The sequence below is a fragment of the Phyllostomus hastatus genome, unplaced genomic scaffold (assembly GCF_019186645.2).
Source record: "Phyllostomus hastatus isolate PE091 unplaced genomic scaffold, TTU_PhHast_1.1 phas_contig_58, whole genome shotgun sequence".
In the NCBI taxonomy this organism is placed as follows: Eukaryota; Metazoa; Chordata; class Mammalia; order Chiroptera; family Phyllostomidae; genus Phyllostomus; species Phyllostomus hastatus.
In genome coordinates, this window is record NW_025333916.1 from 60,132,939 (window position 1) to 60,145,265 (window position 12,327).

At 45.2% G+C, this 12,327-nt stretch overlaps 1 protein-coding gene across 3 annotated transcripts in view; it reads left to right on the forward strand.

The window, feature by feature from the left end:
- Positions 1-10,761, forward strand: part of GHR (growth hormone receptor) — a 218,574-nt gene extending 207,813 nt beyond the window's left edge. For all 3 annotated transcript variants that reach the window (XM_045847874.1, XM_045847876.1, XM_045847875.1), the window contains exons 7-10: positions 106-271; positions 2,210-2,300; positions 7,309-7,378; positions 7,681-10,761. In XM_045847874.1, coding sequence (XP_045703830.1) covers positions 106-271; positions 2,210-2,300; positions 7,309-7,378; positions 7,681-8,655 — 1,302 coding nt within the window. In that variant the 3' untranslated portion in view covers positions 8,656-10,761. The remainder of the gene's footprint in view (positions 1-105; positions 272-2,209; positions 2,301-7,308; positions 7,379-7,680) is intronic.
- Positions 10,762-12,327: the final 1,566 nt, after the last annotated feature.

Sequence of the window (12,327 nt, forward strand, 5' to 3'; positions counted from 1 at the left end):
ACTTTGCACAATTCCTTTGGAGAACAGAGGCAGGCACACCTTTTGGAGCCTGTGGCCCTGAGTGTCGGCTCTCTAACCAGTACGTGCTCTGCTCTGTCTCGAAAGATGGACCCCGTGGCGTCGACCTCCGTGCCAGTGTACTCGCTGCGCCTGGACAAGGAGTACGAAGTGCGCGTGCGGTCGCGGCAGCGGAACTCCGACAAGTACGGCGAGTTCAGCGAGGTGCTCTGCGTCACGCTTCCTCAGACCAGCCCACTGCCGTGTGAGGAAGGTAGGAATAAAAAAGACCGCCGCGGCGGCCCACGCGGCTTTTCTCAGTGTGCGGTGACCCAGTCCCCGCGCTGTGCGCGCGGTGGCCGGATCGGGGTATCCCCGCATCCCAGGTTGGGGTCAGGGACCCCGCGCTCGCTCTCTGTAACAGGCTTTATCCACTGAAAAGCAGGAGGATGACTTAGTGTTTGAATTATTTAATTCAAGAAGAGTCCTGGGGGGAAGTGCAGGTTACAGAGGGGTTACCTCTAGATATCAGCGTTTCCGGTGATTCTTTCTTGACATGTTTCTGTCGTTCTAAAATGGTCTACAATGACTTGTTTGCACTTATAATTGGCATAAAGTGTTTTTCAGATACACGATGAAAAGACCCTGTATCCCTAAGGATGGATGTGCTCTGTGACTTCTAAGAGAAAGCGGGGTATTGAGTCAGCACAGGTAGTCAGAGACAGGTGCTGGCCGGGTTTAGGAAGTTCAGGCGTGGCTTTTACCTGGCAAAAGCACTAGGCCAGTTATGCCCAAGAATGGCATGGGACATTGGAAGTCCCTGTGTCAGAGAAGTACAAAGATAATTAAAGTTTAAAGAAATGAAACCTGGGAATGCATAATAAAAGAATTAAAGTGCTCAAATACAGCAGTAGAGAAGGCTGCTTAACAACGAATATTAAGGGTATAAAATATTATCACTCCCACGTGAGCACCGGCTGTAGCTCATCTCCATGAAAGACAGGAGGTTGCAAGGCCATGTGAGGAGCTGAGGTTTGTTAGCGGAACAGGCCCAAGCTACGGAGAAATGCACTGTATATTTCTGCGCTGAGGCACAGGTAGAATTCATGATACGAAATAACACTTGAGCCGAAATGCCTGCAACACAGTTTTTTAAGCTCTACCAACAGGCTTGTTATCGCCAACAGTGTGATACAATGAAATTCTGGTTTAAAAAAATACACTTGCCACATACCCTTTAATCTGGTTGTGATGGCATTTAATTCACTTAACACAGTTTTTTTTAACTGACTTTTCTTTCCATGTTGAAAAAAAAAAAAGAAAATGAAGCACCTGCTTTATATTATGTCCCTGGATATGTCATCAGTATAAAACTATAAATGCCACAAGATACAAATGATGTTCTCTCCCCCACTGATCCTTTCTAATGTCCATAATATCTCCCCTGGGGATTTTAATACCTGAACCAGAAAATTAAAATAAGAAAAGAATATTACAGTATAAAAGCCTAGTTTTAATAAAGCGGCACTAAGGTAAATTTCACCTGTCTTTTTCAATTAAAACACAGTTCATCTCTGCCCGTGCGGTAAGAATACTGGGAACCAGCTTGCAGCTCAAGGTGCTTGTTTTTAAGGACTAAGATAGAAGTTTTACAAACAGGCCCCCCCAGGTCTGCTGCAGAGTTGATTCAGGTCTGCGGGAGGAAGGCCCCGCAGTGGTCTCCTGTCCCAGGAGGTTTTTGAAGCTGTAAAAGAATTGCTCTGCCCGTCTAAAACGTCCCAGTCATGTGCCCATACCTTTTCGGTAGCCCCTCCGTCCGGAGGATAAGGAAACATCAGCACACCTTTGTAAAGGAGGAGCCAAGGAGACCTTGTCCAGGTAAAGAGGTGCGCTGGCCAGCAGCACTTGGCTGCAGAGCTGGAGTCTTTCGTGCCATCCCCGGGTCACAGAAAGATGCTCAAAGCAGATTTTTTTCCTTATAACCATGGATTGTGCTCAAGCTTTATTTTTATTTTTTTCTAATGTAAAAGGATTTGAAAAAGTGTTCTTGGCACAGAAAACACTTCTCGATCATTGCCACTCAATGTTCGGGTGGTTATCAAGTGAAATCACTGACTTCCCCGGATGAATACAAATGAGACAATATGAAAGGTAAATGTCAACTCTCCATAACCCTGTCACTGTGAGTGACAGATTGCCTCGTGTGTTTCAGATTTCCAGTTCCCATGGTTCTTTCTCATCTTCTTTGGATTGTTCGGGCTGGCAGTGATACTACTTTTATTCCTGTTTTCTAAACAGCAAAGGTAAGTGTGAGATCATCTACCGTAATGGTTTTGCCAGTTGCTTAGATTTCCACGTGTGCTTTCGTTTGTTATCTGGTGTTTTCTTCTGCGAATCATGAGTGAAAATCTTAATTAACCCAGGAAAACGTTACCTCCAGTTATACATTTACCGCCTTGCTGTGTCCATCCAAGAGAATTCAGAAGTTCTCCTTCTGGCTGAGAAGCTGCCTAGGGCATGAAGAGCTAGGGGCTCGGACTGCACAGCTGGTGCCGTTCCTCCTTAGCCAGCCTCTTTGCCCAGAGCTCCCTCCTCGCCTCCTCAACGTCCTGACCAAGGTGACACGTTGACCTGGGACCCTCGGCAGCCCTGCGACTTTGGCGGTGTGACACGGTCCTCGGCACAGACCAATGGAACTGGCAAACCAAAGCTACCCAGATAAAATCAATCTAATAAAGCCTTTCTAGATTTCCTATGATGGCAATGTCAAATAATTTCAAGTTGTGTTAAATTATTTGGATACTTACCATTTGCTATTTCAATTGCATTTGTCAACACAGCTGAAATTCTCTCTAAGTTTGAAGAGATTCCTTTCTACATTCTTTTGGAGTTCAGAACTAAGATTCCAGGTATTATTCCGCCCCTGTATTTGATCTTGTTTGAGTCCCTTAACCCAGTTGGAGCTCCGTGTTCTCGTGGGTATTATGTGTGATTATGGAACCATTAAATTCCCCTTGAGTTGTAAGATCTGCATTGCTCTTTCTCTTCCTGAAAGAAACTCAGTACAGACTGCAAGAGACTTTAGGATAAAAAATAGAGGTCAATTATTGGTGCTGGTTGCCAGTTTTCTTTTTTTTTAATATATTTTATTGATTATGCTATTACAGTTGTCCCATTTCCCCCCTTCTCTCCCCTCCACCCTGTACCCCCTCTCCCACCCACAATCCCCCCCTTTAGTTCATGCCCATGTGTCATACTTATGAGTTCTTTAGCTTCTACATTTCCCGTACTATTCTTGCCCTCCCCCATCTATTTTCAACCTACATTCTATGCTATTTATTCTCTATACCTTTTCCCCCTCTCTCCTCCTCCCACCCCCCTGTTGCTAACCGTCCATGTGCCCTCCATTTCTGTGGTTCTGTTCCTGTTCTAGTTGTTTACTTAGTTTCTTTTGGTTTTGCTTTAGGTGTGGTTGTTAATAATTGTGAGTTTGCTGTCCTTTTACTATACATGCCTTTTCTTTATCTTCTTTTCTTAGATAAGTCCCTTTAACATTTCATAAAATAAGGGCTTGGTGATGATGAACTCCTTTAACTTGACCTTATCTGAAAAGCACTTTATCTGCCCTTCCATTCTAAATGAGAGCTTTGCTGGATAGAGCAATCTGGGATGTAGGTCCTTGTCTTTCATGACTTGGAATACTTCTTTCCAGCCCCTTCTTGCCTGTAAGGTCTCTTTTGAGAAATCAGCTGACAGTCTGATGGGAACTCCTTTGTAGGTTACTGTCCCCCTTATCTCTTGCTGCTTCTAGGATTCTCTCCTTCGTTTTTACCTTGGCTAATGTGATGATGATGTGCCTTGGTGTGTTTCTTCTTGGGTCCAACTTCTTTGGGGCTCTCTGAGCTTCTTGGATTTCTTGGAAGACTGTTCCTTTTGCCAGATTGGGGAAGTTCTCCTTTATTATTTCTTCAAATACGTGCTCAATTTGTTGCTTTTCCCCTTCCCCTTCTGGTACCCCTATAATTCGGATATTGGAACGTTTAAAGGTGTCCTGGATGCTCCTAAGCTTTTCCTCATTTTTTTGAATTCTTATTTCATCATGCTTTCCTGCTTGGTTGATTCTATCTTCCTTCTGGTCCACTGTATTGTTTTGAGACTCAGTTTCCTTACCTTCACTATTGGCTCTCCTCCATCTATCTTCCTGCATCTCTTTTATGGTAACCTGCATCTTTTCCTCTAATTTGTGCCCAAAATCAACCAGTTCTGTGAGCTTTCTGATCACCAGTGTTTTGAACTGTGCATCTGATAGATTGGCTATTTCTTGGTTGCTCAAAAGGATGAGTCCTGGGGGACTGATCTGTTCTGTTGGAAACATATCTTTCCCTGTCTCTCCTTTTTTTTTTTCTTTTTTTTCCCCGGTCTGGTCGCTTTTGTTACGGTGGGGGGTGGAGCCTTAGGTGTTCACTGGGGCTGGGCACCCTGGTCGCTAGATTGTGACATTATATGTGGGGGTGGGGGTGGGAGTGGGAACAGGAGAGAACAATGGTGGTAGTTCCGTTCTCCTGGGATCTCAGTCCCTTCTCTGGGATCCTGGACTGCACGCTCTGCCCTGGTCCACAATCGCTGCCTCACTGGTCGCTGCCAGCCGCAACTTGTGTACTCAGGGATCACCGCTGCGTTCTTGTGCGCCAGATGGCTGTCGCGCCGATTTTGTGCCAAGTTTTCCCCAACCTCCGTGCGCCGCCGACCTGCGCCAGCCCCGCGCCCACCCGGCTCGTCGTCTCCTACCAGTCTGGATGAACGGGTCTAGTTCAACTTCTTGGCTGTCCGACTTCCATTTAGATAAATCCTCTATCAGTTCTGGGTGTTATTCTGGCTGTAAATTATTGTTGTTCTAATCTTGGTTGTGCGAGGAGGTACGGTGCGTCCACCTCTCCCTCCATCTTGCCGGAAGTCCCCACCAGTTTTCTTATATTTAGAATATTTCTAAAGTTCTATGAGTCCGTCTTGTCCCTACACCTAGAACTAGGGTCCCCAACACTCCCAGTGGTGTGCCTGGGACTTCCCTGAGTTTAGCACCATAAACCCTGTGCCCTGGGGCCTCCCTGAGTCCCAGACGGTTGTCACCCTGCCTGGGACAGAAGACAGGTTCTTTGGCTGAAGCCAAGAGGCCTCTACAAATCAAAATAGCATCTCTGTGAATTTACTACAAAAGCTTTGTAATTTGTTTTTTGATATTGTATAGCATTTGGGAACATCAAAACGGACTTGTAGTAGACAGAAGGATTCTCACAAAGCTGCAGCTCCAGAGTGGCGAGCGTGCCGAAAGTCTCCAGGGGAACGCAGAGATGGTGGTTGTCGGCGGTGGCATCCCCGGTTCTGAAGGGTCACCCAAGGGGAAAGCAAAATTCACCCTGCAGCATTTCAGTGTGCCCCTGACTTTCAAGCAACAGCTCTGTCTTACAAACACAATTGTTATGTGTTTGGGGAACAGTGAGTTGAGAAATCAACAAACTTGTAGAACTTTAAGCAATTTATGTATTTAAGTAATACCAACAACAAAGGAGCCAAATTATAATGGTGATTAATTTGAATTCATTGATCAGTACAGTTGAAGGACTGGTTTATATGTAACTGCATCTGATAAAATTACGATGTATATGAAGTAACTTACTCTTTTTTTAAAATTGTTGTTCAAGTACAGTTTTCTGCCTTTTACTCCCATCCCAGCCCACCCCCCAGCCCTCCCCACCTCCCTCCCATCTCCATCCCCCCAAAGTAATTTACGTTTAACATTAGCTGTCTATTTTGAGTCACTGTGAAACCTAAGTAAATTTGGTATGTAGTTTAAATACATTAACTAATAATATTTCAAAGGAAAAATAATACTCTCAAAAAATAGGATTTCAAAGAAAATATATTAACCTCTGTCTAAAGAGTGTTTTCAATGAATAATGAAGGTCTCCACTATAAAGCTTGTTCAAAATCACCAAACTGTAGAATTTTTAGACATCTTTTTGGTACTTCTAGATTTCCCATGCTAGAGTAAGGCTAGAGTTAGTTCTTTGTAGAAAGGAATTTCTCTCTTTCATTTGACCATAAAAAATGCTTATCTTGTCTGAATTTTCACATGTTAGTGAAAGTAGGAGATGGCAGAACTTACTCGTCAGCAGGTGTGGAAGGAGCGTGTGGTTCTAACAATGTGGTTCAATGGTCATGAGAGGGAGGCGCTCTGTCCGGCTTCCCAGAGCCTCAGGGCTGCGAAAGGCTCCAGGTCCCCCAGCCTTTGCTTGAGGTTCTGTGAGTCCGCACGCCAAGCACTTCACTTTCTTTTTTTAACCCAGATCATTGAGTCAACTCTAGCAAAAACTTGTAATGTAATTTAAATTTAAACGAAGTAATACAAAGTCACAAACACAGTTTCATGCCAAGATGATCTTTATTCTGTGCTCTGTTGTTCCCACCATATGGCTCACGCCCAGCCTGGGAGCTGGTATGAATCAGGAAAGAAATAACGTCATTAGCACGAAACAGAAGGGCAGACAGAAAGCCAGACTCAGCCTGCAGATCCATGTTTTGTTATTTGATGCTGTTTTGATTTTGAACTAAAAATGTATCTACAAAGTAGTTATAAATAGGGAATTTTTGCACAGAAAATTTAAGTGCATCATAGAATTGTGTATATACTGATTAGAAATAGTTCGAATGCAGTCTTTCCAACTGAAATGAACCCTGCAGCGACAGTGTAGTTAATGAGATCATCTTGTATAATTTTATAATTAATGGGAGCTGTGTGGTGCAGACTTACCCAGTCCACCCTAATTTGGCTCCATGTGAATTGGTCTGCCTCCCTCCCTCCCTCCCTCGCTCCCTTCCCCCCTCTGTCCCTTCCCCCCTCCGTCCCTCCCTCCCTCCCTTCCTTTTCTCAGTAAAGCACTGGTGAGCTATACATTCAAATTACCTTTCTCATAACTGAAATGGAAATTGGCTTTAAATGGAATCAAATTTCTCACTCCCAGATACTAATGCTGTCAACTTAAAAAAATGAAGAAAAAAAATTTTATAGGAATGCCACATTTTATTTAAATTGGCTTCAGCTTTTTGTTGTTGTTTTGCTTTTTTTTTCTTCTATAGTTTCTTCCTTATCATTTACTGCTTAATATTTTCCTTCTTTTTCTCATATTCTCCTCCTAAGATGCCAAAATATTTGAAATAAGTAATAGTACTGCCAATATTTTATGTCTGTCTTTTGAAATAAGAGAATGCGCAATTTTTAAGATATATCCAACCAAACTTTTAATTGTCTTCAAGGATTAAGATGCTGATTCTGCCTCCAGTTCCAGTTCCAAAGATTAAAGGAATTGATCCAGGTCTCTTCAAGGTAATTAACTAAAAAATTATCTAAGTTATAGATAACACTAATCAAATGATGCCTGAAGAACATTGTCTTGTGTTGAGAGCTTTTGCAAGCTCTATGCAATGCATTCCATTTTTTGTACCCCTTCTGGAGGAAAAATTTTTCAAATACCACATCTCTTAAAACAATGTCTTATGTCTTTAAAATTTCTTCACTATTATGTATTTTTATTACATGATTCTGTTACTATTTATTCTAACCATGATTAAATCCTTTAACCATTATGTTTCTTTGCGTAGATCCTAATTTCTCTTTCTGTGTTCTAGGACGGAAAACTAGAAGAGGTGAACACAATCCTAGCCATTCATGACAACTATAAACCCGAATTCTACAATGACGACTCTTGGGTTGAGTTCATTGAGCTGGATATTGATGACCTTGATGAAAAGACGGAAGGGTCGGACACAGACAGACTTCTGAGCGATGACCGTCGGAAGTCACTTCACATCCTTGGGGCGAAGGATGACGACTCTGGACGTACCAGCTGCTATGACCCAGACATCCTGGAGGCCGACTTTGACGCTGGTGACATGGCTGACGGTCCCTCCGAGGTTGCTAAGCCGCAGAGGTTAAAAGGGGAAGCAGATCTCTTGTGCCTTGACCTGAAGAATCAAAACAACCCACCTTCCAGCGACGCTCCCCCTGCCACTCAGGAGCCCAGTGTCACCCCGGCCGAGGAAAACAAGTCCAGACCACTTCTTCTCGGCGACAACGCCCAGTCGACTCATCCAACTGCCCACGCTCAGCTAAGCAACCCAAGCTCACTGGCCAACATTGACTTCTACGCCCAGGTCAGCGACGTCACACCAGCAGGGAGTGTGGTCCTCTCCCCGGGCCAAAAGAATAAGGCAGGGATACCCCAGTGCGACATGCAGCTGGAAGCGGCCTCGTTCTGCCAAGCCAACTTCATCACGGACAATGCCTACTTCTGCGAAGCAGATGCCAAGAAGTGCGTGGCGGCGGCCCCGCCCGCGGAGGTCGGTGCACGCGCAGAGCCCAGCTTTAACCAGGAAGACATTTACATCACCACGGAAAGCCTTACCACTACTGCTGGCAGGTCTGGGGCCTCCGAGCGGGCCCCGAGCTCTGAGACGCCCGTCCCAGACTATACCTCCATTCACATAGTCCAGTCTCCGCGGGGCCTCCTACTCAACGCCATGGCCTTGCCCTTGCCCGACAAGGAGTTCCTCTCCTCTTGCGGCTATGTGAGCACAGACCAACTGAACAAAATCATGCCGTAGCCTTTCTTTGGTTTCCCGCGAGCTACATATTTAATGGCAAAAGGAGCGGGGCTGGGGCCTGAATGCTTAAACCAAAACAATGTTTTACCCTTTTGGGGATGGGGGAGGGGAGGGGAGTGTGGATTCTAAATGCCTTTTCCTGAAATGTTGAAACATGATGTTAAAAAATAATAATGAGAACACTTAATCAGATAGATATTTCTGTTGTGAATTGTAAATATTTTAAAGAATTGTCTCAAAGATTGTTTAGTGGCAGTGATCGTCTCGTTATCATGGGTGTTCATTTTGTGATGCTATGCATTCAATGGCTGTGTTTTTAATGTAGAGTAAATCATGCTTTTTGAAAAAGCGAACAATCAGGTGGCTTTTGCATTTCGGGAAAATCGAATGCACAATATAGCACAGGCTAATTTTTTTTTTTTATGTGATCAGGAGCTGAGAATATACGTATGAAGACAAAAAAAATAGTTTGGATATGTAAAATTTATTTTGGCATAAAACTGATGAAGATATTTTTAATATTCACACTTCAAGCATGGCTGTTTTATATCACACAACCCACTGTGTGCCCAAGGGCGTGTGGACCCGTCTGGAGAACGTTATGAGCAGCCGTCTGCCGCGGGCGGAGGGCTCTGGTCAGCGCACCTCAAGAAAACAAATAGACAAGTTAGTTTTTTACAAAGCCCTTTTTATACCCCCCCGAACTCCTTAAACACTTCTAAAATGACTGTAGTCACCCAAAGGATTGGAATAGGCTCGTCTTAGCTGAATTTTTTAAACCAGCCTTTGTTCATTTAGGAAGCTTTCAAAATGTTTGCACAGACCCACGTATCATGAACCAGAAAGGAAACACACAGCAGAACCCTTTCTTTCCCCCAAGTTCAAGGTTCGGGCCAGAGCATCACGTCCTAAGAGAAGTGGCGGTCACAGCCGGTTCACGGTTTTCACGTTGGTGAGGGTGCTGCGGGAGAGCCAGCCATGGCGCAGGGGCCGGTGCTCAGTGCGCACCCAGAGCCCCCGCCGCGGGATCCGGGCAGAGGCAGCCGGGCGGGCATTCTCCCGGGTTACCTAGGAAGGGAGCGAGGTACAGGAAGCACGGTGTAAGTCGAAGCAGGTCCTAATGAAACTGAGCAGATGATGATGGAGTCAAGAGTGCGAGAAACGGGTTTTGTTTCAGGGCGTAGGGCCAGACGCGTTCTCAGCAGGTACGGTGATGAGACACAGGAGAGACGAGATTCTAAACCCCGCCCCCCCCCCACCCCCCCCCCACCCCCCCGCAGAGAGCTCCAAGTTGACTCAAGCCAACAGCAGAAAACTCTCTTCCGCACCCAACCTTGTATAGGATTTATTTCAAGTAGCGAAAGAAGATATTACATCATTTTTCGTTTCCCCCTCGAGTGCACTGGCCTCAAAGCAGGTACTCAGAAGAAAACCAAGGGGCCGGAGCCGTTTATGAATTGTCACTCGATCCCTTAACAATCTAAACATCGTGCTTCAGTGCATCAGGACAGCTCCCCAAGAGTTTTTATCAAAAGGAGAAGAATCTTATCTCAGTGAAGAAGGCTTCTCATTTTAAGTATTTTTTTTAAGGTGAATAAAACTTTCAAGTTAGCTTTAAGTTGAGTAGTATTTGCCATTTAGCATAGGCCTTTTTAGGAAGTAAGCCTCATGGTTGGTAATTTTAAGTTCCCTCTTTCTCGCAAGGACCGGGGAAAAGCTTGAATTTGGGTGTTGAAAGTGCAGCGTGTTCCTTTGTAATAATAGATGTTCCATAGACTTTCCGCTACTTTGCTGCTATGGTTTTTCTCTCCGAGCTACATAATTTAGTTTCATATAAAAATCCCATCGCTGTAGAACCTAATTCAACTGAAAACTGTGTGTTTGGGAAAACTATCTTACTGTTTCACACTAGGCTGACAACGTCTCTCTCGCCAAAAATAGCTAAATACCTCAATCAGTCTCAGAATGTCATTTTGGTACTTTGCTGGCCACACAAGCCATTATTCACTAGTATGACTAGTTGTGTCCTGCAGTTTATATATTTAACTTTCTTTATGTCTGTGGATTTTTTTTTCCTTCAAAGTTTAATAAATTTATTTTCTTGGATTCGCGGTGGTCTGTGTCTCTTGTCAAACACGCACGTGCCAGGAAAGCATCCTGCCCTCGATGGCACACCGAGTCCTTCGTGTTGTAAGGGGACCTTGGTGTGGTTGGCTTAAACACGTGGATGGGAGTGTGGAGATTTTTGTTCTGTGCTGGAATATGAGGACGCAGTGGACACGTCTCCTGATCTTTCTGTGCAGAAGCAGGAGCCTGACCCACAAACGCCCTGCTGGCCTGCCTGGACCGCACCCTCTGGGGCTCTCCGAGTCCTGTTTTGGATGCATTTGACTTTGCACGGTGTGTGTGGCATGTGTGGGGTGTGTGTGGAGGGGGAGGGGAAACTCGAGTCTTTAAGCTACATTTCTAGCTTGAGCACGTCGCCTGGAGGAGGGACCGGGGCTACCAGGCACACATTAGCTACTTGTCACCACGGGACGCAGATTGGAAGTCGGGCCTGGGAGGGAGGTGGGTAGTGCAGGAGCCTGAGAGCGCAGGGAAGCAGGGCGGCCTAGGTCCCCCCCAGGAGACGCCAGGCAGGCCTCACCAAGTCACAGCCTCCTGGGCAGTGAGGGTCTGCCAGGGCCCTGAGAAGGCCCCTGAGCAATTAGTGGTTGCTTTAGCAAGTTGGATGCAAACGGCCACGACTTTTCATAATACCAGAAGGTTACCTTCCCTACAGGAAAAAAAAAATTCTCCACCTGCTGCCTTCTGCCTTGGGAGCCACCATTGCCTGCAAGAACCATGGGTGAAGCCTCAGCGGCCTTCTTTCTTATGTGGAAGTACAGTTTACTTGTGTCTACACAATTAAATGCAGGAAAATTGTGTCTCTTCTTTCACTGCGGTTTTGGAGCACATACTGCTTCAGCGTCGACCAAACCAGGGTCACCATTTAAGGTCAGGTATTTGTTTCCGACATGAGCTAACCCAGCCTTATGACATCATGAGTGTATCATGTAAACACATGTGGGCACTTCAGGGGTTCACGAGTGAAGGGAGAGGACTGAACAAGCACGCTCCTTTCTGCTTCAGGGGATTAATGTGCCATCGAAGATGGTTACGCGTGTGTTCCTGCGTTCCAGCTTCTCAGGGCTCCTAAGATAGACTAGCACTGAAGTCTATTTATATATTGCAATATTTACCAACGTACCTAGTTTTACACCAAAATGCAAGGTGTCTTTCCATGTTCCCTGCCTGCTTAGGGTAAGAAATAGGGGAAAACTAAACGTTGCTTAAATCCCGGCTCCTCAGTATGGAACTCAAGACCCCACATAACTTGCCCAATTGTCTTTGCAGGCTTAATAGCTGAGAGCTGAGTGTCAAGGGCACAACTTCTGGAAAGGAATTTGACCTTGGGTAACATTCACGCTCCGCTCCCTTGGGCATTTAGTAAGAGCGTTGTGTCAACTGTGTTACGCAGGCAAAAATGCTCATGTTTAAAACGACCTTTGATGAATCACATCTGGATGGGGAGAAACGCTGAATACCTGGAGAGAAACCGTATTTGTGACTTCAGTGTGGTGGCTCTTGTAACTGAGCATGTCCCCTATGGGGACACTGGAAGCAGTGTCT